This window comes from Anopheles moucheti, chromosome 3 (assembly GCF_943734755.1).
Source record: "Anopheles moucheti chromosome 3, idAnoMoucSN_F20_07, whole genome shotgun sequence".
Taxonomy (NCBI): Eukaryota; Metazoa; Arthropoda; class Insecta; order Diptera; family Culicidae; genus Anopheles; species Anopheles moucheti.
Window position 1 is genome coordinate 25,393,201 of NC_069141.1, and position 26,112 is coordinate 25,419,312.

The window sequence follows — 26,112 nt, forward strand, 5'->3', positions numbered from 1 at the left end:
TACAGTTATGACACGCACTGTAGGAACTGGATGGATGAAATGAGACGGAGGATTCTCCCCACAGTATCTGAGCTATTTACTCTATCGATCGCTCTCCGGAGAGGGCCCTTGTTTGATAGTATGTGTAGCTAATAGCCAATAGGAGAAGATCTCTAATTGATCAATAGCATCACAGCGACTGATTATGTGAGAAAGCGTTATCAATATATCATGTACAAGCATGGCGGATCCTTGTGCGGATCAGATTGATGTTATCTCCTTTCGTGGATGCTCTCTTGGTGTCAGAAATCACAAAACTGCTCGCTTCTGGCGTGTCCGATCGCATGCGCGGAGGCTTCGACGAAAGGAAAAGCGCTTAAAAATAAAATGCAATGACGACTGAGAAGCGTGCCACAAGAGGCCCCTGGCGAAATTTGACCGCGAACTACCCGTGGGATGATTCAAAATGAGTTCAGGAGCCCCTTCTTACTGCGCCTTTAGCTTTGCCTCATTTCAAGGGCCTCAGTGCCCCCCAATTCATCGTTTTGAAAATTAGAGGCCCCATTTATAATTCCACCCTGGGCCTCCAAGGGGATTGATCCTCCACTGCAGCAACGTAAACTACAACACACCAAAAGTATACCTTACCTTCTGTAGACCTTTATCGTACAAAGATAATTTCAAATTAAACATGCCAACGCTCAACAAAACGACACATCCTGCTCCTTTCCTTTCCCATCCTCCACGGTTGGATTCGACTGACCGTCGTCAGGAAACGTATCCGGCTAGAAACAACCATTGTGTAATGGGAAAACAAAGCGTACTTGGTAGCCCCAGCGGTAATGACTTGATTTGTACAAACTGCCCAAGACAGTAGTCTATACATAATGAGACGCCCGACGATACATGCCTGGTCAGACATCCCGGTTGCAGTCCGTTTGCCTTCCGGGGGCAGGAAGTTTCTTAATTAGCAATTATTTCACCGGGGAACGAGACTACGAACGTTGTTCTTTCGAATTTCGAATTAAAAACTCTATACAACAAGAACAAAACATGAGCAGAAAGGGACAAAAAAGCTTCATTTAAATTTTGTTCAAAGAAGAAAATTAAATTGGAAAGTACTGCAGTACGAGTGTTATCGATATTGTCATCAAACAATGAACGCGAATCACCAGCGGAAGAATGTTAGTTTTGATATAAAATTGTAGTTTTTATTTACACAACTAAACAACATTATTTACCTTGGAAATTGGGAGAAAAAACAGAAAGAAACAAACAGAAACTAATCTCATCATCCGTAAATGGAAAAGTAAACAATAATGCATTACGTCTCTTACCGAACGGACGCGACAAAAGTCCCACTCACAGTGGGTGTGTCGTCGCACGCCGGAATTGGTAGCTGGCTTGGAATACAAACACACCGCCTTATCGCGGGTTTTCTCCGTACCAGCGTGTTTCCGTCGTATTTCTCGTACGAGAGGACTCTTTCTTACATCCTATCCAGACGCTCAGTTATATCAACTGCGCTATATATTGCAACATGTTTCATGAAATTTAATCTACTTACGGCTAGTGTTTCGCTCAACTGCACATGCACCTGGCATGTGGCGCCCATTCCACAGACCCACATTATGCTGGAGCTGGCCCTGGCATTCGTACAAAATAGTTATTTACAAACTCGCGCTCACTAAATCACATCCTGGACACATTGGATGAATGTTGGGAAAATTTGATTCTAACGACGGATTCCAGCACATTCTTCTGCTTTCAATTAGCCTATCTGTTTATTCTTTTTTGCTCATCTCATCCGAATATTGCAACAAATGAAGAAAAAGGAAGAAAGAAGTGATGAAGATATAGAACGAAACAATTAGAACTGTGGAGGAGTACTAAACAGAAAACATTTGCCATCTGTTTTCCATCGTTCTATGCTGTAAATCTGTTTCGTGTACATGTAATGTATAACAAATAGAATACGAAAGTTCTAAATGTTTCAAACAATTTCCCTCGGATTAACATTAACAAACGGTAGTAGAGCGTAAGTAATTAAAGTCACTAGTAAAAGCTGACGCACAAACTTAACAACTCAACGAGAAAATTAATACGTTTGCAACTTGAAAAAATAACCCTACGATATGTTTGCGTACGTGCGAGTGAGTGTGTTTATATTTGTGCACTTTCGTTTGTGTTGATGAGCGTTTAACATAAAACAATTAAATGACAATTGATTGGCTAAGAGATGATTGCACAGAAAGGAATGAATATCGAACTAACAAAAAAGCAAAAATCACCCCATTCGAGAGGGACCGCTACTTCCCTGCCCTGTCTCATTTTGTTTAAAGAGCTTTTTGACTGTACACCACACACTTTCCATTTCGTTCCTACGCCTTTTTACGTGTTTTTTTGTTTCATTCTTTAGTTAACTATTTTACACTAATGTATCACTTTTCGGTTTTAGGATGAGAAACGAATAACAAAGAAATAAACCACAATACTACATAATGCACTTGAATGCATCCCTCATCCTCCACAATCGCCCATGCGCTCGATTTGTATCTACCTTTTTCTATCTTTTGCTAGAGCAAGTATAAAAAACACCAGCGCCATCCGTTTTCCTTTTCACCTATTAGCCTAGAGAAGGGCTTTTTTCTCACCATTCTGAACCGCACTCTTTCCAGTGGTACGACAATTTGCTAATAAATTCATTACTATCTAACCCGTTGCGTATGTGCGCACGTTTAAGCGCCCGTGTGTATGTTTCGCGATGTAACCGTACACTTTATGTGAACGTGCACTAAGTGACGGGATGAAATTTCCAGATCCGGCAAAGAAACACAGTGTGTCGAAACGGAAATAACAACCTGTCTGTTGCCTTACCACACCGTTGCTTGGCAACGCGGATTCACGGCAGCAGTGTAACGTTTGGCTAGTAACGGTTCTACTCTGCTCTGCTACTACTATGGCGTCGCTTTAGCGTCACTACTTTTCGTGTCAGTCTTCGTTGTGCTTGCCCGCTGCTCCTTGGCCAATTTTTCCTTCAGCCCGGTGACAGACATTAGTGTGAGCTACCGAACGTGGAGATATAAAGTATATTATTATTTATGTAAAATAAACTTCTGGTCCTGCCTGCCATTTCTGGCTTACTTGACTTATTTTACCACGTAGCCGGATAGTCAGTCCTTGCTACGGGGGATTGGTCCGGATGGGATTTTGGTCCGGCCCGCTCGTGTGAAGACCGGCGCCGCTACCATCATGCCACCGGACCGCCCCGCCAAAATAAAAACTCATTATATTATTCAAATACCTCCACGTTGGGCTCCTCCTTAACCACCTTAATAAGCTGTTCCGCTTCCTTGGTAAAAAGGAACACGACCGGGATCTGCACATCGTCTCGACCGTCACCGGACATGGCAAACATTTGCTGATTGTTGATCGACGTGTTTGGCGTGTTGTCGAACACGATTGCCGCCACAGCACCTGTGAAAACGGTAAGCCAGTTTTAGAAACAATAAAAAAAAAAACATTTCACCAAACTTTCCTCGCACACTTACCCGCCGTCTGTACACGTCTCGCTTTATCGACGAACGTGCATTCGCCTCGCTCGATGATGACGATTTTTCCACGTATTTCGTCCACATTTTTCAGTGCTAATTGTCAACAAGCGGGAAGTGTTATTAGTTTCATTTCTAGATTCGATTTTCTCGACGATTCTCTTACCAGCACAAACCTTTGCCGGTTTGGCAAACACAGCCCGTTGCACCACGGACAGATCGTTCACCAGCTCCATTCCGAAGTGGCTGGGACCGGCTTCAAGGATGTACAGTACCTGATCACCGTCCCGCTTGTAAGCGACTGCCTGCAGCTGTGTATTGGGGATGGAGTTCGAGTTCGACAGCTCCACCATTTCTTGCATGAAAATAAGGCCGCGTTCGGCGTCCTCGGGAGATTTGGCCTGTAAAACGAATGGCTTCCGATCAGTACAATGTATACATTGTAAGGAGCACGCGAGCGCCTTACATTGTGGAAGCTATGCAGCAGCTGAACCTTGCCCTCGCCTAGAGAAACCATCGTAATGCCCATGTCATAAACTGTTCGTAGATGATCCGTATTGCTTGCCTGAAAGTCAGCCGCTCTAAGTCGCTTGGCACTCGATATGCGCGGACAGACTCCCGTAACGAGGTCACGGAGTGGACGCCGGACTGTTTCAGGAAATAACTTGTTCGGGCTAGGGCAGGAACGCATGTAATCGAGCATATGGACCTGCTCGTCCTGATCGCGCACACCATCTGAAATGCAACGAACAAAAGTGATCGATGATCGATAGAAGAGGGATTTTTTCCTCTCCAACTTACTGAATGTATGGTTGCCTAATTGTCCCAGCGTGAGTGGCAGCAGATGAGCTTCGGTAGTGAAGATAAAGTCTTCAATGTTAAGGATCAGATCCGCCGGATCCGAGAAAAGCAGGAAGAGATATTTGAATGTTTCCGAAAGGACGTACGAGTCCATTCGATCCTCGTGTTTGCCCGTCCGGACATCGTTCACGGCAGCGTAACCGCACGGAACTTTGGCATGTTTTTGAAGTGCCTTTAGGGCTTTCTTGCCCGCCTAAAAATTATCAAAACGGGATATTAGGTACGAAGAGAACGATCTATGCGATAGATGATGATTCATACATGCAAATAATAATGATCGCCAGTGGCTCGGTACAGGAAGTACGTTGATTCAATGAATTCTGGTCGAAGATGATGTTGACCCCAGTGGACCTATGACAAAGAAAACAAGAGAATTAGTATTTTTCCTCTGTACTAATTCTCCATCTCATCACCGTACCTGGAAATCAAACGTAAATGCCTCCGGAATGAACGTATGCATCTGCATCACCTGGTACAGCATCTCATGCGTTTGTACTGCCGGTTTTAAATCACCAGACAGTACCTGCAACCCGGGCCAAAAGGCAAGCAGTGCGTCCATAAAGTTGCGCGTCTTGGTATGTGGCCGATGCATCTGCACATCGAGCAACATCGGACCTTGGCTAATATACTTCATAATGGCATGATAGTGACGATTGAATCGTGCCAGATAACGCTCATCCCCGAGCAGAATGTAAGACTTCAGGCAGTATTCGTAGTACGAATCGATACCGGCTCCAACACCGGATTCGCGCCGTATCCAATCGCCGGAATGTACATTAAGCACCGTGCCCATCAGCTCCGAGCTACGGTGGCGCATCTTCCACAGCGCATCCATTGCCGCATGGGCTTTCACTTCAAAGATAGGCTCGCCACTCAACCGAGAAAGGGCTGCGAATTCTAACAGTATCGTACCGGCACAAGCCGTACATGTTTCACGCGAATGTCGCAATGCTTCAACCTTCATGCCATGCTTTAAATTAACCTGTGAAGAAGCAGATGGTTAAATATCTTCCCATTCAAAAAGACAGCATTCCGTTTAGCTTACCCGTGCGTGCGGTATTCCGGTGGAAGTGTTAAATGCTGGCAGTAACCGATAGCCTAAATCTTTCGCCATCTCAAGCAACTCGCCACGGTACCACGTCATTACGTCCGCCTGCTTCTGCACATACTCTGCCAGAATGTGTCCAGACAGCAGACCACTGTGAGGAATTTGGAAAATCATTAGTGAACGATGAGCAAAACATAAACCCTCCCCCCAAAAACCACTACCAATCTCACCCGATCATGCGAATGTTAGTTTCAAATACCGACACTATTATGTCGTTATCAAACTTTACGTCCTTGATCACCAGCTTGACGGCATGTTCAAACTCTTCTATATCACCCAGCACCACCAACGTATCCAGTGTGTCCACCAAGGTCATTGAGAAGCTTAAATGGATTGATGCACAATATTACATTAGCTTGTATTTTGTTCATCCAAACTGTTTTTATTTTTGTTGACAAAACACCCCTAATCACGAAACCAATGCTTTCCTGGATTGATAAATAATTCTGGTTCAATATTTGATTTATTCCATCGCATGCTTTCATATGTTTGCAGTGTATTTCGAGGAAAATGAGCTTCATATATTTACACATGTAACTGCATGGTTTATTAGTTCGTCGGAAATGGAAAAGGCATTGACATTTTGAAATGACATAATTCCCAAGAAAAACAGCGTTCTATTCGCTATAACACTCATTGTCAAACCATGATTTTAACGTGATGTTTTTGCTAAACCATCGTAAAGCATAGCTCTCTCAAGTCAAAGGCGAAAAATACACCAATGACAAACGTTTTACGACATCAACAGATTAAAAAGTACAGTAAAAAAAACTTTGAGTAAACATTTTAAGGAGCAAAAAAAATATATAAAGCACGGCCGTCACCGTGACGCATTGCTCGAGAGGGTGTGCTGGCGGTCAACGCGTATATTCACCAGCCAAAAAGCGTTTCAAGATAAGAGGGTATTGTTCGTTCCACTCGTACCGGACCCGATAACAAACGTGTTAGGTCCCGGGTTTTGGTGTGTATGCGTATGCATAACACACCTGCATAAAGAAACAAATCGTACAAATTAACCACACGACGAAAGATGGGAGCTAGGGAACACGTCGCATTCTGGCTTGGGGCGTAATCTTTTTTTTTTCCTTTCCCATTACACGTAAGCACCCTTGTGCTATGAACTCCCAAACTCGCGAACCAATCCACTACTAATTAACTTACTTCCCGAGCGTATCGTCCAGGTCGCCTCGGGACGGTGTCACACCACGGTAACGGCCGGTGCAGCTCAACGGCATCAGTTCATCCGCCGGGTAGGCATTGTCCATGTACGCCCGGTACGCATGGTAAAACATTTCCCTGGCTTCCTCTCTGGTGGTTTTTTGTGGGGAAGCGTGTGTGAGGCGAGATTCAAAATGTTACCCTTCGAGCCCGGCCCCGGAACCGGGGCCCGAAAGTGCCAATATGGGAAAGAAAAGAACAGAAAGACATGAATTAGTTTAAATTCTTGCTTCCAAATTATTAGATAGAGGTAATTTAGATAGAGGCTACTTACTTAAGCTCGTTACGCTCCTTGTTGGACATGTTGTGCGTAGGTACGGTCGGTATTTGATCAGCCAGGGCCATCGAAAGGGCGGCCAGCACCAGCACCACACTCGACACCATCGCTATGAAGGTGAGCAGCTCGTGCGAGATGGTCCCACCCCCTGTTTTAACTGTCCGCATTTTAATGTCTATTCTTTACTGCTCTGTACACTCTCACTACTGGGCAGTGCGTCCGCTGATACCTCCAGAACAAGAAGCTGCAAGATCACGACGGACCACAACAGCAACTTTATTCACGCAACGCAAGCCCGAATGCCACGCAACTGACACAGGTTAGAACCTTCCTTCTCGCGGGAATGTTGTGAGCTAGAATCTACGTTTCGTTCACTCGCTGTCGACGGGACGGGACGTAGTACGCGGCGCAGTGCGGTGGATGGCGCGATGTAACCTATTGGTTTGCGGGTATTTGCTTAGCTGCTGTTACCATTCGTTTCAACGTTGCTAGATGCTGCTGTACAGCGTTCGCGAACCAACGGAACGATCTGATACGGTGTGGCAATGTGTTGAGCAGGTCGAGAAGATACGGAGAGCGCTAGGTTGTATTGCTACGGCTTTTTTGTTCTAGTTCCTCCTCCACCACCACCACGGTTCTTCTTACTAGCCCTACCACCCCCGGCGCTGCACCGATGATTGATTCTTTCACCGTCCAAACACAGCAACCACGGGTCAGCATAGCTTCGAATCTTCATTATGTGCACCACCACATCATGCTCTCATTAACTTCCCTGTTTCCCACGACTCACAAGTACACGTCGGCCAACACCGCACCACTTGGCTCTACTGCTGCGAAACGTACTATCAGGAAACGGTACCACAAACGGACATGTTGGTGGCCGTGAAATGAATGCACGCAGTTACACACCGAAGCGTAGGATAGTAATACGTGCACTGCTGGAAGGGCTTGTTGTTTGGAAGATGCCCTTGTTTTTGGTGATGACGATGACGATGATGATGTTTTCACCCGTGTGTTGTTCGGCCACTAACCCAGGCGAAGAAAACTACAATCACTCGCAATCTTAAACCAACGGAATGGATTTGTCGGTGTTGCAAAGGTACACAGGAGCTGGACAACCCGGACAGACTGGGAACTGTTTATCGCCAATCGAGCAGCGTAGAAGGCTTGAAATTATTCAGCCTTTATGCCGTCCTTCACAATTGTACAGAATTCGTTCCGAACTCTTCTCTGTGCGAGCCTTTCTCCTGGTCGTGCGTGCGTATGTGTTATTTTCGATTATTTTTGCCATTTCTCATTGTGACAGCTAACAATGACAGTGCGACTCAAGCGGTCCCGGTGAAAAAAAGAGGTGCAACGTATGTGGCAGATCATTTCACCGAATAACAATTGAATGGAGCGTTGATTGAGTGCAAGGATAAAAGGTTTGCAATTGTTTTTTAGCTGCATTTAGAGAACAAATAATTACATTTTTGTGTTGCAGTTTGGAAATTTTTAACAAGTGATAGTAATAAATAAATGCGATGTCATCAAGTTGGTTGCAATGTTCCCCAATCGAACTTCGAACCCAATCGTGAAAAATTTCTTCGAAAACTACCAGTTTCCAATTGTACCAAGAGAGCATCCACGGAAGAGGTAGCACCTAGTACAGCAATTTTGCTCGGAAACCGCCGAAAGGTATGCAATGTTTAAACACTAACTTTCCCGTTGGTCGAGAAACTATTTCTTAGAAAACTACCAGTTTCCGAATGTATAGTAGCAGGAGAGCATCCACGGAAGAGGTAGCACCTAGTACCGCCATTTTGCTCGAAAACCGCCGAAAGGTATGCAATGTTTAAACATTAACTTTCCCGTTGATCGAGAAAAATTTCTCCGAAAACTACCAGTTTCCGAATGTATAGTACCAGGAGAGCATCCACGGCAGAGGTAGCACCTGGTACCGCCATTTTGCTCGAAAACCGCCGAAAGGTATGTAATGTGGTATGTACTAACTTTTCCGTTGGTGGACAAAAGTACAGGCAGTTCTCGAGATACGAAGATTTAGAGATATGCGATTTTTAGGAAATTAAACAGAAGAGTTAATTTATATCTCAAAATCTAACTAAAAAGGTAAACAATTGATCGAAAATAACTTTCTTAGTTGTCTTTTTGATCTCTTGTTAATCTTTGATGTCTGTAAATCTTTTTGACAGAATGATTAGTCGCCGACTGTCAAAATCGGTTTTTAGGACCAAAAAGGGATAAAAGATGTTCAGAATTTTCTTTCGTTCATCTTTTTCACACTTGCTTTTTCACAGCAGTCCGTTTCACGGAAGAGCACGGATTATTCACTGTAGATTTATTTTGAATGCACACGATTTTTCGGAAAAATAAAACAATGTTGTTTGAAAATACGGCATTGCCGTCATAATGGAATTTAAATAAATAAATAAAACAATGTTGACACAAATTGCGTTTATAAACTCGGTTTAGAATCGCGCGTAGAGCGCAATCAAGCTGACAAAGAGATTAATCCGATTAATCTTTCGACAGACAAAATAATTAAAGATCAATATTATTCTTAAAATTAATCGTGTCTAGATGTACGGTGATTCGGCTTAACATATAGTATTCCACTGTCATAAGTACTCTTTCATCATAAGTAATCACAGAAAGTTAGGACATATGGCCTTAGTAGCCGGCAAGTAGTCTTAGTAGTGACAATACCTCGACTAAGATAAAGAAGAAGAATTGAAATGTCATCAAGTTGGCTGCAATGTTCCCCAAACGAACCTGCTGCGCAATTGTCAAAACATACGGCGCGAAAGAGTAGACGCCTGGTTCTAAAGCACAACAAACCGCTCTGGATGTATTCGTCTTCGAGCGTTATTTATTTGTTTAGCTATTGTTTAGCCCAAGGCAACTTAGCGTGAATAAAATGGTAAGCAAGATGGTAAGAGGACCTCTTATTGCATTGCTTCGTTCAATATACCACACTCTCTATTTGTAGCGTAAAAGCCTTGTACCGCAGCGATGTGCACCGTCGAACGCAGTTCACTCACCGTTCAAAAGCCCACTGTCGGCCCAAAAACGCCAGCGGGAATGTCGCAAGCGTGTGTCGGAAAAGGGTGGCTCGGAACAGCCACCCACCCCGAAGCTATCGGTGTCCGAACACGAGCTAATGATCATGAAAATATTGACGCAACCGTTCAAAATACCGATCGCAAACTACGTACCGGAACATTCGACCCGATGTTTGGGCATGAAGCGCTCCGCCGCCCGGCGTGCCTTACATGATCCTTTCGCTTGCAATGCTCTCGTGCTGTTTAGTCCGCCGGAGTTGTCCGAACATGATAAGCTTAAAATGGACAAGAACAAGATACAGGTACACGTGGTGGTGGATCCTCTGCTCGGCAACATTCTACGACCGCATCAACGGGAAGGTGTGAAATTTATGTACGATTGTGTAACCGGTGCGAAAGGCGATTTCAATGGGTGCATTATGGCCGATGAAATGGGGTAAGTTTTGGCTAGTATCCGTGCATTACCAGACGGTATGCTTGATGTGTTCTATTGCCCATTAAAAGGCTAGGTAAAACCCTGCAATGTATCACCTTGCTGTGGACGCTGCTACGACAAAGCCCGGACTGCAAACCTACCATCAACAAGGCCATCATCGTGTGTCCAAGTTCGTTAGTAAAAAATTGGTACAAAGAGTTCGGCAAGTGGCTCGGATGTCGCGTGAACTGTCTATCGATCGATGGAGGATCGAAAGAGCAAACGACGAAGGAACTGGAACAGTACATGGCCAATCAAAGCCAACGACACGGCACTCCTGTTTTGATAATTAGCTACGAAACTTTCCGGTTGTATGCAAACATTCTGAACAATTCCGAGGTTGGGGCGGTGTTGTGCGACGAGGGACATCGGTTGAAGAACTGCGAGAACCTTACCTATCAGGCACTGATGGGTCTGAAGACACACCGAAGGGTTCTGCTGTCCGGTACGCCAATTCAAAACGATCTGACAGAGTATTACAGCTTGCTGCACTTTGTTAACCCGGGAATGTTGGGTTCAACTGCGGTAAGATTCACACAGCATTCCTGCAGACAGAGAAATCGAATTAAATGCTTCCCTTCCAACAATTGCAGGAATTCCGGAAACAGTTTGAAAATCCGATTCTTCGGGGGCAGGATGCAAATTCCACGGACACAGAACGGGAAAAGGCAGGCGAGCGTTTGCAAGAACTCGCTGCCCTCGTAAACCGTTGCATGATCCGTCGTACCAGCGCGCTACTCACGAAGTACCTTCCGGTGAAGTTTGAAATGGTGGTGTGTGTGCGTATGACCGAGGTTCAAACAGCCCTTTACAAGAGCTTCCTACAATCTGACTCCATCCGCTGCAGCGTAATGGAAAAATCTGCTTCAAAAGCGAGCTTAACGGCGCTGTCTAACATCACCTCGCTGAAGAAACTGTGCAATCATCCGGATCTGGTGTACGATAAGATACAGGAGCGTGCAGATGGGTTCGAAAATGCGGCCCGCATCCTGCCGGATAACTATAGTCCACGCGAACTGCGTCCAGAGCTGGGCGCTAAGTTAATGCTGTTGGATTGCATGCTTGCCTCGATAAAAACGAACACAACCGATAAGATAGTGTTGGTTTCGAATTACACGCAAACGCTCGATCTGTTTGAGAAGCTGTGCCGGAAGCGTGGCTACGGTTATGTGCGTCTTGATGGCACGATGACGATTAAGAAGCGAGGCAAAGTAGTGGATGAGTTTAACAAACCAGACTCTAACGACTTCATCTTCATGCTTAGCTCGAAAGCGGGTGGCTGTGGGTTGAATTTAATCGGTGCCAACCGGCTCGTAATGTTCGATCCCGATTGGAACCCGGCCAATGACGAACAGGCGATGGCACGCGTGTGGCGCGATGGACAAAAGAAACCCTGCTTCATCTATCGCCTTTTGGCAACGGGTTCGATCGAGGAGAAGATCTTCCAACGGCAAACACACAAGAAAGCTCTTTCAACAACCGTGGTCGATAATGCCGAGGACGGCGAGCGTCATTTTACACAGGACGATCTGAAGGATCTATTCAAGCTGGACGAAAAAACACGTTCCGATACCCACGACATATTCCGCTGCAAACGATGTACGAATAGCGTGCAGATGAAGCTACCGCCCGAGGACAGTGATTGCATGTCGGATCTGGTACACTGGTACCATTGCGCCAACAATAAGGGCATTCCGGATGATATACTGTCCAAGTCGTGGGATATAACCGGGTGTGTTTCATTCGTTTTTCACCACCGATCGAATTCGGCCGTAGTCGAACAGCAGCTCGCGGAACAGAGGCGCCAGCAGGCACTGGCTGCGAAGGAGCAACAAGCCGACGAGGAGGATGAGTCGGATGACGACGACAAGGAAAACAATGCACACGGTGATGAGGAGGACGACAACGAACCAGAGGCGGATGATGAAAAAGATGCCGATTTTGTGTTGTAACTCAACGCCAACAATACGATGATCTTTTTTTATTAAAGAAATCGTACGTATTTTACACATCCTTGAACAATTTTTCCTTTCTTTGTCGTTTTGGCGCTATAACTGAGTTGTCTTTCTTGGGGCCTCGCTGGGAGACCCAATCTGTAACGATGAGTCGAAGAGACGATCCCCCTCTGTCTAGTTGGAAGGTTTTTATTCCGGAAGATATGGCCGCGCTTGCCTGCCTGTGCCGCTGTGTTATCCCTTGTTGACACCAAGCACAAAAGGATTGCTCTACAACTATGCTCCGCTTCCTATATCAGTTTCATTGTTATGTATGCCGTATGTTATATTAATATGTAAATGTTGTATGAATTACCTAACACGGGTGAGCGTCATTCGGGGAAAAGCGTCCTATCTATTTCGGCTTATACTTCAACAAACTTTCGTACAGTTCGTCCGCCTCCTCGGTAGTCTTCACGCGCAGCAGAACCGATGTTGGTGGTGGCTTGGCGTCCGGTGTCGGCAAGCAGATCATCATGACGTTATTCTTTCCCAAACGTTGCAGCGGTACCGAATCGTTTAGGATGATGTTAAGCAGAATATTGCCCAGACTCGTATCAGCACGCACCAGCACCTGCACCTTACCGTCCACCATCTTTACGTGCAGGGTGCCCACACCACGGTCGGAGTATGATCCGCCAGCCTTGACGAACAGCTTACAGCGCTTCGAGTATAGACTGTCCTTTTCCTCGACCGGTGTGAATTCTACCTTCGGTGGTTCATCCTCATCGGCTTCACCACCATCACCACCCCCTGCGCTGTCCTTGTCGTTGGCCGCACTACTATCCGGGACCGGTGGCTTAACGACACTGCCAAACGTAAACCCACCGGGAGACAGGGCTTTGCTGGCGAAGGTGGACGCACCGGCAAAGAACGACGGTGACGTGGTGGACACCGACGATAAGTTGTTGGTCGTCGCCGTGATATTGGTGGTGTTGCCGGCCGTCGAGAATGCTCCAAATGTTAGTGGCTTCGCCGTACCCCCGAACATGAAACCGGTCGAAGCAGGAGTAGCAGCAGCAGCAGGTACCACTGGCTGCACTGTGGTCGGTGATTCTTTCGCTGCTGAAGTACCGAAGAAAAAGCCCGTCTTTTCCTTAGGTTTTTCGGGTTCCTTCGGAACCTGGTCGGTTGTTGGTTTGTTTGCCAGCGCGTTCGTTTGTTCCGATGTGTTCGCAGTTGTTGCATTGTCCGGTTTCGACGTCGCAAAGGATGGTTTTGCAGCTTCCGCAACGGTGGTTGTCTTGGTTTCGGCCGTGCAACTTTGTTCCGTTTTCGTAATTTCCTCGAAATATGTTTCGTAACTTTTGAACACGGGTAGCAAGCTGCAGTAGGCATTTTCCTTCGTCTTTTCCGTAATCCAAGCAATGAATGCTTTGTTCAGTGCAATTACATTGCTTCTAACGCATAACGTTTTTTCAACGCCTGTTACTGCTGGTTGGGGAGTAACTGATGCCGCCGGTTTGGTGGTGGTTGCGAACGGAGCTGAAACAGTTCTCTTTTCCTCATCTTTCTTCCCGGTATCCTGCCCCGCTTTCGGTGTTGCTGTCGACGAGGCAAAGCTGAACATTTTCTTTATCGTATCATCGCTGTTTTCCTTCGGCGTAGCGAATGTTGCCGTCTCCTTACTCTTATCCGCAGCGGTTTCATTGGACGGGGAAGTAACTCCGAAGGAATATGATTTCTTCTCACTCTCGGTTGGTTTGGTCGGTGTTCCAGCCAAATTGCTGTTCGTGGGTTGTGGAATCCCAAAAGAAAATCCCTTTGGAGAGGTAACTGCCGTGTCCTTTGCGCCAGTAGAAACATAGCCGAACGAGTATGGCTTCTTTACTGCGCCCTCATCTGCGTTCGATTTTGGCGGAATCGATCCGAATGAAAAAGTACCCTTTGGAGAGGCTAGCGAAGTACCGGACGTATCCCTTATCCCTGCGGGGGAACCGAATGTGACGGTTGCCCTTTTGGGTATTTCGATGGGTGCTGTCGGTTTTGCCGCATTAGATCCGAAGGAAAACATGCTTTTGGTCGGTGCAGCATCTGCCGGTTCTTTCGTTGCAGCTGGCGAACCTCCAAAAGCGAATGCCTTCTTTTCCGTCTCGGATGTGTCCGATTTGGGCGCAACGGAACCAAACGAAAAGGTACCTTTGCCCAAACTGTTTATCGTTTCTTTTGCCGCAGCCGGAGAACTGCCGAATGTGAAAGTTTTCTTCTCCGAATCACCCCCAGTGTCCGATTTGGCAGCATTTGATCCGAAGTTAAACATGCCCGTTGAGGAAGCGGCATTCAGGGAAGAGTCTTTTGCTGCAATTGGAGATCCGAACGTGGGCATCTTCTTGTCGGCCTCTCCGGAACCCGTTTTAGCTGCAATGGAACCGAACGAGAAGGTAGACTTTGCCGTTGTGTCTGATTCCGCGTTTTTGTTGCCGATTGGAGAGCCAAATGTGAAGTTCTTTTCCGGTTTCGGAGAATCGGTCGCTTTCGGTGGTACCGAGCCGAAGGAGAAGGTTGGCATCGTTCCGGCATTTGCTGACGTGTTGGTAAAGCTGAACAAACCCTTGCCTGCATCCTTCTCACCATCCTTGGACGATGATATGCCAAAACCGGATGAGGTGGATGACGCATTTTTGGCTCCCTCCGTACTGTCCGCTTTCAGTGCGTTTGCTGTGCCGAAGGTGAACATCTTTTTATTAGCATCCGATGCAGCGATCGTGCCCAGATTGGAACCGAACGAGAACATTGGTTTTGTCGAACCGGCTGCATTACTGTCTGAACCGCTGGACGATACGGTGGCCGTGCCGTTTCCGTTCGTTTTGGCGGCACCGGCACCGAGGCTGGAAAGGAAGGAAAACGTTGGCGCCCCATCCGGCTTGTCGACATTTTTCGCCACTGGGGTCGAGGCGAATCCTTTAAACGCACCAAACACGGATGTCGATGCGGCTGGTGCTGTACTGTCTGCAGCATCCGTTGCAACCCGGCGACGTGCCTTCTTGATGACCCGATGTTTTAGGATATCGTCGCTCGCTTTCGCAAACTCGCCCTTCTCCTCGGGTTCGTCCGTTTCATTCCAGTTCAGATGGTTTAACGACGACTGCGGGCCGCGTTTAGCCATTTCGAAAGGGTTTAGTTAGGGTACGGGGTGTTCGACGCGTATTGCAAGCGTTGTGTAGCACTTTTTCCTACTTTTTCAAGAACGAAAACGTGAAGCGATCGCGTTAACAATAATCGAGCTCTGGCAGTGGAACGTCAAGAAATGGCATTGTCAAAATTTGCCGGTCAAATCATTGTCAATTCCAGTGTGCATGGCGTGTTTTGGCGGTCTCAATTTTTTGGCTATAAATCGGCCAGTTTCATTGACGGCAAGTGTTTTGAAAATTGAATTTATTGAGTAATTCCGATGGAAAATTAAATAATTATTGATTTGCATAATTTTTAAGACTTTGAAATGATTTGAAAACTATTAAACTGTTGATAAAGAATGCAGAGTGAATGACAAAATGGCGATAACTTGATTTGTTTCCATTGAAACAATTAAAAAATTATTCAAAGGGAACTTAAATTCTACAAATTGTTTCGAAAAGATGGAAATAAAAACATAACAATGAAATGCAAAATCACAACGAGAAAGTAACAGTTTTAGTACACAACCGAACGATTTAGAACATTTAGAACACGCGCTACTGTCAACGTGCTGCAGAACAGAATCGAAAAAACAACAAACATTGCCGTGCCACACAGTCCGCGACCAATCGAACGAAAATAGCTTACTTTCGTAACGACATTTTCTTACTTAAGTTTAGTTTTTTCTGTAGAAAATCGAATGTTCGGATGGTAAGCGTACGTTAGCAGTTTGTACGAGCAGTTTACTCCGTTGGTACGAACCCCGAAAGCCATGTACACACGTTCAAACGATGGCCATGCATCTGCTTCTACAAACGTTACCGAACGTAAATCCCAACCAGCGGTCAAATTCTGCTAACAATCTAAGCCCAATTTCGGGCTAGGTTTTCGTAATGTGTTGATTCGGTTCGACGGTTTTGTTTGCGTATTCCACGTGCGTCCGTAATAGTTATCCTTACAGTGAATTAATTCCTTGTTAGCCGTCGAAACCAAAGCCGTCCGAAATGTCATTCCGCGATTGGAAGATTGTGCGGGTGCTGGCCGGAATAGCGATGCGGATATGGGCCGCCAGTGGCGCCGCTCTGTTGTCCGCTTTCCTGATCTACATGGTGTACGGTGGCTTTTTTGCGTTTCTTCTGCTTTTGTTTGCAGTTTCGGGTAAATATACGCACTCGATCGGCAAAGGATGCCGAGCTACTAATCTGTACTATTTGGTCACCTTTGTAGGTATTCTGTACCACGCACAAGACAACCTTCTGTACCATCCAGAGCTGCCGGCCAATTCGCGCATATTTATACCCGTTCCGTCGATGCACGGATTGCCTTACGAAACGTTACACCTGAAGACGCGAGATGCCGTTTCACTGCACGCCTTCTGGATTCGGCATCCAGGCGACAAGGGTCGCTACGTACCGACCATAGTGTACTTCCATGGAAACGCCGGTAATATGGGCCATCGGTTGCAAAACGCTAGCGGCTTCTACCATACGCTACAGTGCAACGTGCTGATGGTGGAGTACCGTGGGTACGGTCTGTCAACGGGGACACCGAGCGAGAAGGGATTCTTTGCCGATGCTCGTTCGATACTGGATCATCTGTTTAGCCGGCATGATTTAGACCACGGGCAGATAATAATCTTTGGCCGTTCGCTCGGTGGTGCCGTGTCGATCGATCTGGCCGCTGATGCGGTGTACGGTTCGAAGATAATGGGTGTGATTGTGGAGAACACGTTCACCAGCATACCGGACATGGCGGTGGAATTGATACACCCGGCAGTGAAATATTTGCCACTGCTGCTCTACCGAAACCAGTACCTGTCCGTGGACAAGATTCAGTTCATTTCCGCCCCGATACTGTTCGTTTCCGGCCTGGCCGACACTCTAGTGCCTCCGAGGATGATGACGATGTTGCACACGCGATGTGGCAGCACCCGCAAACAGATGCTGCAAATTGTTGGTGGATCCCATAACGACACGTGGGCTGTGAATGGGTGAGTCTCCGATCGAAATTCATATTTTATTAGCCCCACGTCCGACCGTTCTAAAGATAGTTTTACGGCGCATAGAAGCATGGAGCAGAGTAAAGTTGTGCAACAAGGATGGGGAAAAGGAAGGGACTCCACTGTAATGGAATGCGTGTATGCAGACGTTGTGTCACGCAATGTCGTCTACATTTTTCGATTGATTTTTGCAACAAGACAGCATTAGCAATAATATATCGATAGGAAAGCTGAATCGTTTACGCTGTTCGGCCACCCATACATTTATCTATAATCTTTATAAGGCTAATAAGTTTACCTAACCATAGATATAATAACAATATTTCGACTTGCCAAGCGTATTATATAGTTTTTATAGTTAGTTGTTTTATTTGTTTCGTGCTTTGTCCCGGAATCAAAGTTAATTGAATATTTGAATACGTGTTTCATACTTTTATATTATTTAAGATCGTGCTCAAGCACACGCCGTCAAGCAAACTATTAATTTTAGTTTGGAATCTAATCTGGATTAATATATATTTATATTTATATTTAGCCAGATAATAATGTCTGCCGCAGGGTTGCACAAAATGTTTACTTAAACCTAAACCTAACTTATAGATAATTTACGACTAAGAGCTAAAACTGCGACAGACTTTACACTTATCGGGACAAAGGTACTACAATAACGGGATGGACTTAGTTTGCTCCTTTTTTGTTATCCTCAACTTGTTTCATTGATGCATGAATAATTCAATCTCGTCTTACCATTTTAGCTGAGCTTTGCGTTATTTAGCTCTGGACTAAAAACCGAAATGCATCATACTGTGATGTGGGATTTTTAACAGCTTTGGAAAGCTTTGAAATTTACACTTAACTAATCCAGTCCTAGTAAATTGTGTCACAGAAAGCTGATGAAAAGTCATTTGGTTCCCAGGCTAGTGATAAATGTTGGACATATCTCTGGAGAGCCATGAACAGATGCGATGAATGTACGCCTTAGGATGTGAATTCGTTAGGTTTATTTAACCCAGATATTTGCTGACACTGCCGTCTACTACATTACTACTCAATTCGTCCACTTCATTGCGTTTGAGCGTCGAGTTATATTCCTTGCCCCGTATATTGACGATATCTCATCCAAATTTAGGCATTCTATTTCATCGTAGATCACTGTCTCATCATAGATCAACTATTCCGTTCGCCAAATGTATCAATCGCACCATGCCAACCATGGCACAGTGAACAGAAAGCATATTTTGACACAATGGTAATTAAACCGGCCCCATCTCCATTGCTAATGGGGCAGGAAATTCGCACCCAATGCGCTGCTACAACGCGAGTCTCGTTCAACGTCCGGGGGCCAATACGGGACTAATACGTCGTCAACGCACAATCTGTTAATGCTTCCTCGCCGCTATGCAGACACTGCAGTATTATTCTGCTCCGATGTGTTTATGCTCATCATCACCTCCTCAATTCCTGCACGTGCCGTGGTGAATGCTTCCAAAACCATTTCCAACGATGATTTCCGGTATTTCGAGCACTCGAGAGAGCGAGAGAGAGAGAGAGCGAGGCCATTGATAGGATTATTCTACATCACTTGATATCCTCTTTTACATAAATTGAAATGATTGTTGTGATTTCCCTTTTTTCCGCTTGAACGGGCATCGATTCGGGCGCGTAGTTGCATGTGAGTGCGCACGTCAAAGGAGGAAGGACCGTACCGCACACGTACGTAACGGGGACTGTTTGAAAGGGTTCCTTCCTTCAGCGCGGTGTGTGCGTTAATGTGCAAAGGGACTGATGGAAGCGAGAGTGACGGAAGGGAGGAGCATACATTTTAACTGCCACCCCATCCTGTTTGTTAATGGGTGTGCACGGTGACGTTTGATGGCATTAATGCTGACGAAGGAAATTTCTGTCACAAAATGGAAAGCGCACATCACCTGTCTCTATCCGTGTACTGCTTTCCGTTCGGCACATTTATTCCCGGCGCTCGTACTCATTTCCGAAAATGGTTGTATCCGCCTTCCGGAAAGGTTCGGATAATGGTTAGATTTCGGTACGAGTTGGAGGGCCGGCTTTACAACACTTGACGGGATTAATTTTACATTGTTCATTGTTTGCAGCGTTCGGCGGGCTTGAACCCCATTTTTCATCATCAATCGCGGTTCGTACTATGTCCCCACGATGGTGACAGGAATAATGGATGCCACGTGGTTTTTTGTGCAACAAACGTCTCCGGATGATAAGCCTCTAATGGAGATGCATTGAGCGAATGAGTCAGAAGAGGTTAATATAATAGTAAAAAAGAACATTGTAGAAAGAAGGGTAATTGTTGCCAGGGGCTTCCTTTTTGTGGTGAAGGTGGGGCAGAACTTTTGAGTGGGCTTCAACCTGTTTTAACTTCATTTTATTCCGGTCGGAATGGATTGTTTATTTATTTTGGGAATCAGAATCAGAATGTTGCTTTTTTTTATTAATATTTTAGGATTTATATTACATAATCAATAATTTGTTTTGTCTAATATTGGTTTGCTTAATTTAAGGAAAGGAAAGTTTTGAAATGAATCGCGGAGAACAATATGGAACCGGAATACTGCGATATCGAACATCGAATAGACGATAATAGTCATTCAAGAATAAAAAGGTTTACAAAATGGATAATGCTGAAAGTGGCTTGTTTGGAGAGAGGGATTTAGGAAAGGAGGAAAAGGCTTGGGACATCCAGATTAGGAGAGTGCAGACAGGCGTTGACGCAGAATTAAGAGTGCCGAGTAAAGTACAATGGGCTCCATAAGTTGTCCAATTTTCTGGAGCTGCCACTATAGCATTGAGAGTTCCAACCGATATGTTTGACAATATTACTCATAATTAACTATTAAAGTACATAAATGTATTTTTTAATCATATAACAAGATGCTTTGGATGTGAGATTTCTCTAAATGTGACTTTACCTCAGTCGTTGCGCATAGTATGGGCGAAAGATCCTTTTATCCGCTTCCGAAATTCGGAAATTCCATAAGCGCGTCCGAGAGAATCCGCAACCAGAACAGTCGCCATTAACACACATTAATCCTACAGCATCTTACCCGTAGCCCGTGGCTTAGCGAGTTCTGGAAGGTGAATAAAACATCAAACCCATCTTTCGCGTTGCTTACGCGCATTTGAATGCTACGCTCGGTGATGTCGTTCGAATCGATAGATGGCTTCCGGCGAGCGGATCACATTTCAATGTAACCGTCGTATAATGGTGCGTGACAGACGGTACTATCGCCCGACCATTACGGTACGGTTGGGCGCTTAATGTACCGTGGCTGCGGTCGAGCGTGTACACATTATCCCGGTTAATGTGCATGCATCAGGTAATCGGATTAGAGTGAAGACCGCTCCGGGGTTGTGTGTGAGAACGGGAATTTCTCACTCACACACTTGCCGTTCAGTGGTGCAGTTGGATGTGAGATTATTACACTGGCTAGCTCTAATTTCTCCATTTTATTCAGCTGGAGCCTTGGACAATGGACGCTCTGTTGATGTGTTAGAGATTAGCTAGAAACAAAAAGTTGGAAATGGATTCGCATTTTGATGGAGACGCCTGGTCTTTGGTGGAATTTGGGTTCCCAAGCGAGGCGTGTGTGGGTTAAAGTTCGTTTGAATTGAGATTATTGCACGTTAAAAGATACAGAACAGTGTAGCACCTTTTTAAGGGAACATTATTTTACGTTCATTGTTTTACGGCTCTTTACAGTGTGTTTGTTGCCCGAATAGCTCCACTAGCAGCACCTGTCCGTTTGCGATTAATTCTATAATGAGATGATTTATGTCGAAAATTAACTTCTCCAATCGAGCGCCCTGCAACCACCGGGTCGGGCGGGTATCATCGAGTTTCGCTTGTTCGGGAATTTGGAACATCGCGGCAGATTTTCCGGCCGCGAGTTGCACCGGAAAATGCGTGATCCATGGTGAGCGATGGGTAATGATTAATCGTTGCCCATTATTTAGCTCCCACTAGGAAGCGACGTTACCTGCCAAATGCGACTGCTTTTCGCTGGATTGTAGCGAGTGAAGTTTCCACAGATTTACCCACCACTCCCATGAGTATGCGCGGTTTCGGAGTTTGAGTTTATTACATTTCCTGCGAGTTAAATTTTGGGTTTTTGTTTGCTTGCTGTTACAGGACGACCGAAAATAGGGGAAAATGAAGGGGAAGGGGGGCTCATTTAAATATGAATAATGTGCCGTGATTGTGTGCGCTTTGTGGTGAAAATGGTTACGCACGAATTTACCGAACGTTTCCCTTTTTTTCCGCCCCTACCCGTTACAGGTACTACCAGGGTGTAGCCCAATTTCTTAAGGAGTGTAGAGAAACCAAAGGACCACTACAGACGCCCCCGGTAAGCCACAACGTGTGGCCAAACATTGAGGAAGTGTGAGGCCACTGCCACTGCCTTACGTTTTGCGCTACGAGCCGGCACACCACCGCACATAGGCCTGATACCGTGATGCTTGCCAAAAATGTCGGGTCATAGGTATACCCGGGTTGAGGGAGGGTTGATGGATAGACTAGCAATTGACCCGGTAATGATGATGATGACTTAACGCGATTGTCGGCACGGAACATTACTGCGGAACCGTCGCCGGGGTGCCTAACTTGCCTACGAAATGTTCATCCTAACCGCAAAAAGTTACGCTGCTCGCGGCGAACGCTGTAGCGCCCCGCAAACAATTAGAATCTAGCCAACAAGCGCCACATCGACACACCTGCCTGCGGCCATAAGGGGAACGCAATGAGGGACTTTTGGAACAGCACGGGATTTCTGCAAACAAACCGTAACGGACATCCGCACCATCATTCACGCCCCCCACGAGAGACAGTAAACAATAAGCGGTTAAAGTTTTGAGCATTAGCATAATAACAATATTAAAATAATAAATTAGCGTTAAAGTATTTCCTTATCCATTTCCAATCATTTTTGCGTTTCGTTATCGTGCGCTATCGTTCGAGTCGTCTCTATTCAATTACGCGTCAGTGTAACATCTTCTTCCTTCAGGGAAGATTCGCTACAACCAGCCAATGTCCAAGGTCAGGCAGGCTGGCAGGCTGGTTTTGTGCCGCGAGTTTTCTTTCCGACCGTAACAATTCTAAGGGCCTATGGCCAGCTTTACACACAGCGCAAAACCCCCTAAACCTGTTACCTGATGCCTGGCAGGCGAAAGAAAATTACATAAAATTCTTATTAGCTTGCGTTTAGCCGGCCGGCCTCAGCGTGCTTCAGATGTGCTGTTGCTGTTTTTGGGCCAAGATTTAGGTGCGTGTGCGTCACGCTTCCCACCACGGGACAAGATAAATTGACGGCGGCAGGCTGGGGTACGGTGAGGGTGCCAATGATTGAATTTCATCCCCGGTGGCAACGATGTAAAGGCGCCCTTTGTACGCACAATCAATATACGGCCCTGCGGATGGCATCGGTTCTTATTAAATATTGACTAACGCTTCGTGCCGTGTAATGCTATTTATTGAGTTCGATTTTTCGTTCGTTTCGTGGGGCAGGTTGCTGTGTTTTTTTTTTTACAAAATACATGGGCATGAGGGCAGAAGTTAACATCACAGGGAAATGGTGCGACTAAGGGTGTGGCGTATAGTGTAAATGAAATTAACTTCCATCGATACTTTATCACCATTTTGTACGCTTCATTTGTATCGGTGAATGGTGGCACAAGAGAAATTAGGCATACACACACACTTTTACGGGTTTGTTTTGTTTGGACCGGTTTGGAACTGATGTAAAAGATTTCTTCACAGCACGATTTACTGTTTAACGCCTGCTTGGTTTGTGTTGGCTGGTATGCAAGAAAAGAAAATTCTTTCTCCACTGCTCCTTGATGCATTGAGATAAATCTTTTCGCAATTTCTCTTCGCTCCACAGGTAAGGTACAAGCGTGGTTAGAAATATTGCTTATTGAATTGTTAATAATGTTGCATTTTCTTTTTCACAGCGACAGCGGTGTAAGTGGTCGGAAGAAATGGAGCCGCGTTACCTACCTAGTTTTGACACAGGATGTAACAAAAGTACCAGCATAACACCACTGTATCCTCGGGGAAAAAGCGGCTGGAAAGAAGAAAAGGAACAAAAAAGAAAACATTAACATTATTTGCCTTGTCGGAACGAATCTTTTGCTCACACTCACACACAGCCACACCGTTCTGCGAAGGAAGGAAAATGGTTGAAACAAAGTTTTTTTTAGCACCAAACCTATTGTAGAAAAGGAAAATGAAGCAATTTTACCAAATCGCCTCTACAGGCGCTATTTCGCTCGGGTGGTTTTTTTTTTTATTTAGTGGAAACAACACTTACTTTTGTAGAAGTAAGGGCAAAAAGAACGTAATTGTACCAGTTTCAATGCGCGGAACTAGGTACGTGCGCTGCTTTCATCCACAAACTGACTTCTGCTCATTGGCCCTACGGTGCCAGGTGCACTTTTTAGAGTCCCGTCCAATCCGTTTCCAAGGCACGGATCTCTTCCGTTCCCCCGTCCTCCCCGATCATCATTGTCATTGTCATCGGTAGGTGGAGACGCCCGGTCGCTGGACGAACTTTCCGCAACGAATTCGTTCCGGACTCCATCCCCTACGGGTGGTGAAAATATATTACAATTAATCCGTTTTTGTGAAGCAAGTCCACAGTTTTGTTTCATACTCGTTTCTTTTTTTTCCCGTTGCTTCTTTGTTACATCTATCTGGTATTTGCATGTTGTAGTGGTTTGGTTGCTGCACCAGGAAGTAGACGAAATGGGGATGTATTACACCACTGCATAAACTTTCCCTTTGTAAGTCGTGATACAGAGAGAAAGAGAGAGAAAGGAAGAGAATTAGAGCTTCCCTTCTTCTTTTTGCCCAATAGCTTCTCGTCTCCTTCATATGCTAACTTCTTTTGAAGGTTTCGTTACTCCATCCAAAAGAACGGAAAACGATTTTCACCTCGACACCGTCGGTTTATTGTAAGTGGAATGATATTTTTTAAAAGAATGATATGTTTTTTTTTGACGAAGTCAAAGTATCGCACAGTGGCATTACGTTTCGAGAGTGAACCGAAACCGAAACAGGTTCTTGGGTAAATGGTAGAAACAAAACAAAAAAAAAGCTCTCCCCATTTGGATACTTTTATGAATTGGCCCGGCGCTTTTGCTGGGTGGAACAAATTTTAAGCTTCTTTTGAAGGTACTTTTTCGTTGCTTTTTAGAGCTTGTGCCATGCAGTGCCTGTAAGTTATTAATGGAACAGTGCGCGGTGTACTATTGCAGCGAAAGTTCCGGTCTGCATCGACAGCGGTGCGCAATCAGGCGGTTATTGAAAGTGCAATCCATCTATTCCAGCACTGTGCGAAGGAGGTTTTTGTCCGGGGCAGGGTTTTTTTTTCTCAACTCGACTGGTTGTGGAAGCCAAAAACGCAGCAACTTTTCACTTTTCCTGCTGACAAAGACTTTGTTCGCGCTTTGTTTAAAAATTAAACCTGCACCAAGGGTAGTGAGTGTTGATAATGGCAGTGTTTTCATTGAGCGCCTGCCAGAGTTAGGTGTTTCGGACAGAACGTTAGACGGCATATGGGACTAGGAATTTGAATTGCTTATATTATAGATCGAAGAATAGAGTGATTTAACTAGACTGATTTCGAATACAGTACAAGCAGGACGAAAAAATTGTGACGGGTCCTATAGGAATTAAAGAGAAACAAGAGACAGGTAGTAATAATCGTTAGAGGTGTCCAACGCGGTTGAACCAATTTATTTTTTAAAATAATAATTATATTTCTGGAAAGGTACCAGAGGACATCTAAAGATTAAATAGTAATGTCAGCGGAGCGGATAATGTAATGTATCCCATCAGGGCCTGGACAGAGAGAGTGTTTCAGTTTCGCTAAGGCCTCTTAATAACTCTCGAAACACTTACACTGATAGAATCAACATTTTAAAAATGTTGAAATGAGGCGTAAAAGCCAGTCCTGGGAGAATATGGTCGAGGTGGTTGATAGAGTCAACAAAAGTACTTAAAAAGTGGCTAGCGAACAGAGAGCAAATGTCAAAAGTTGTAAGTAATATTTGAAGGCAGGGAACTGCCACCACGGTGGTCATTGGCAAAGCACCAAAATGAGTGGAATCGGAACTGAAGGCTTCCCACGTACATGCGATGATAAGATTTATTATAAATTCAGTTAATATTTCGGACAAATATGTCAATGAATATACCAAAGTCAAAGTTTGGTCAGGTGCTATAGTTAACTTAGTATGGCTGTACTTACCGGGTTTGGAGGTCCAGTAATCGTATGGGGTTAGGGCTACAACAACCTGTCGTGTTGAGACCGGCAAAACTATCACAAAACCACTAGGCGGTCCCACATCCGAGGTAACTGCTACACAACCCTGATTCTACGAAGGATACCCTCTGTAAGGATGTTTTAAATATTTCTCCCCGCCCTCGGAAACAAATGAGAACA

At 45.2% G+C, this 26,112-nt stretch overlaps 4 protein-coding genes across 5 annotated transcripts; 2 read left to right on the forward strand and 2 right to left on the reverse strand.

Moving 5' to 3' along the window:
- Nucleotides 1-1,164: 1,164 nt before the first annotated feature.
- LOC128303202 (ER degradation-enhancing alpha-mannosidase-like protein 3) lies at nucleotides 1,165-8,234 on the reverse strand. Of its 2 annotated transcripts, XR_008287387.1 has the most exons (13): nucleotides 6,992-8,234; nucleotides 6,661-6,807; nucleotides 5,670-5,822; nucleotides 5,437-5,590; nucleotides 4,810-5,373; nucleotides 4,653-4,742; nucleotides 4,332-4,584; nucleotides 3,997-4,265; nucleotides 3,697-3,931; nucleotides 3,531-3,626; nucleotides 3,284-3,456; nucleotides 1,317-3,044; nucleotides 1,165-1,220 (listed from the first exon to the last, which is right to left on the reverse strand). XR_008287387.1 is itself a non-coding variant. In XM_053040071.1 (12 exons), the coding sequence occupies exons 1-12, from the start codon at nucleotides 7,159-7,161 to the stop codon at nucleotides 2,937-2,939; spliced, it is 2,412 nt and encodes an 803-aa protein (XP_052896031.1). In that variant the 5' UTR covers nucleotides 7,162-8,234; the 3' UTR covers nucleotides 1,171-2,936. The 2 variants fall into 2 exon arrangements, 1 of the variants encoding a protein (XP_052896031.1); XM_053040071.1 differs by having other exon boundaries at nucleotides 1,171-3,044.
- Nucleotides 8,235-9,796: 1,562 nt separating this feature from the next.
- LOC128302466 (DNA repair and recombination protein RAD54-like) lies at nucleotides 9,797-12,540 on the forward strand. Its single transcript, XM_053039295.1, has 4 exons — nucleotides 9,797-9,914; nucleotides 9,984-10,492; nucleotides 10,561-11,056; nucleotides 11,125-12,540. Exons 1-4 carry the CDS (start codon nucleotides 9,912-9,914, stop codon nucleotides 12,481-12,483), a joined length of 2,367 nt encoding a protein of 788 aa, XP_052895255.1. The 5' UTR covers nucleotides 9,797-9,911; the 3' UTR covers nucleotides 12,484-12,540.
- Nucleotides 12,479-15,656, reverse strand: LOC128302465 (nuclear pore complex protein Nup50). The gene has a single exon (XM_053039294.1). It carries the CDS (start codon nucleotides 15,629-15,631, stop codon nucleotides 12,881-12,883), a length of 2,751 nt encoding a protein of 916 aa, XP_052895254.1. The 5' UTR covers nucleotides 15,632-15,656; the 3' UTR covers nucleotides 12,479-12,880.
- A 612-nt stretch (nucleotides 15,657-16,268) lies between these two features.
- On the forward strand, nucleotides 16,269-22,562 carry LOC128303334 (protein ABHD13). Its single transcript, XM_053040259.1, has 3 exons — nucleotides 16,269-16,797; nucleotides 16,867-17,629; nucleotides 21,945-22,562. The coding sequence occupies exons 1-3, from the start codon at nucleotides 16,644-16,646 to the stop codon at nucleotides 22,051-22,053; spliced, it is 1,026 nt and encodes a 341-aa protein (XP_052896219.1). The 5' UTR covers nucleotides 16,269-16,643; the 3' UTR covers nucleotides 22,054-22,562.
- The last annotated feature ends 3,550 nt before the right edge of the window (nucleotides 22,563-26,112 follow it).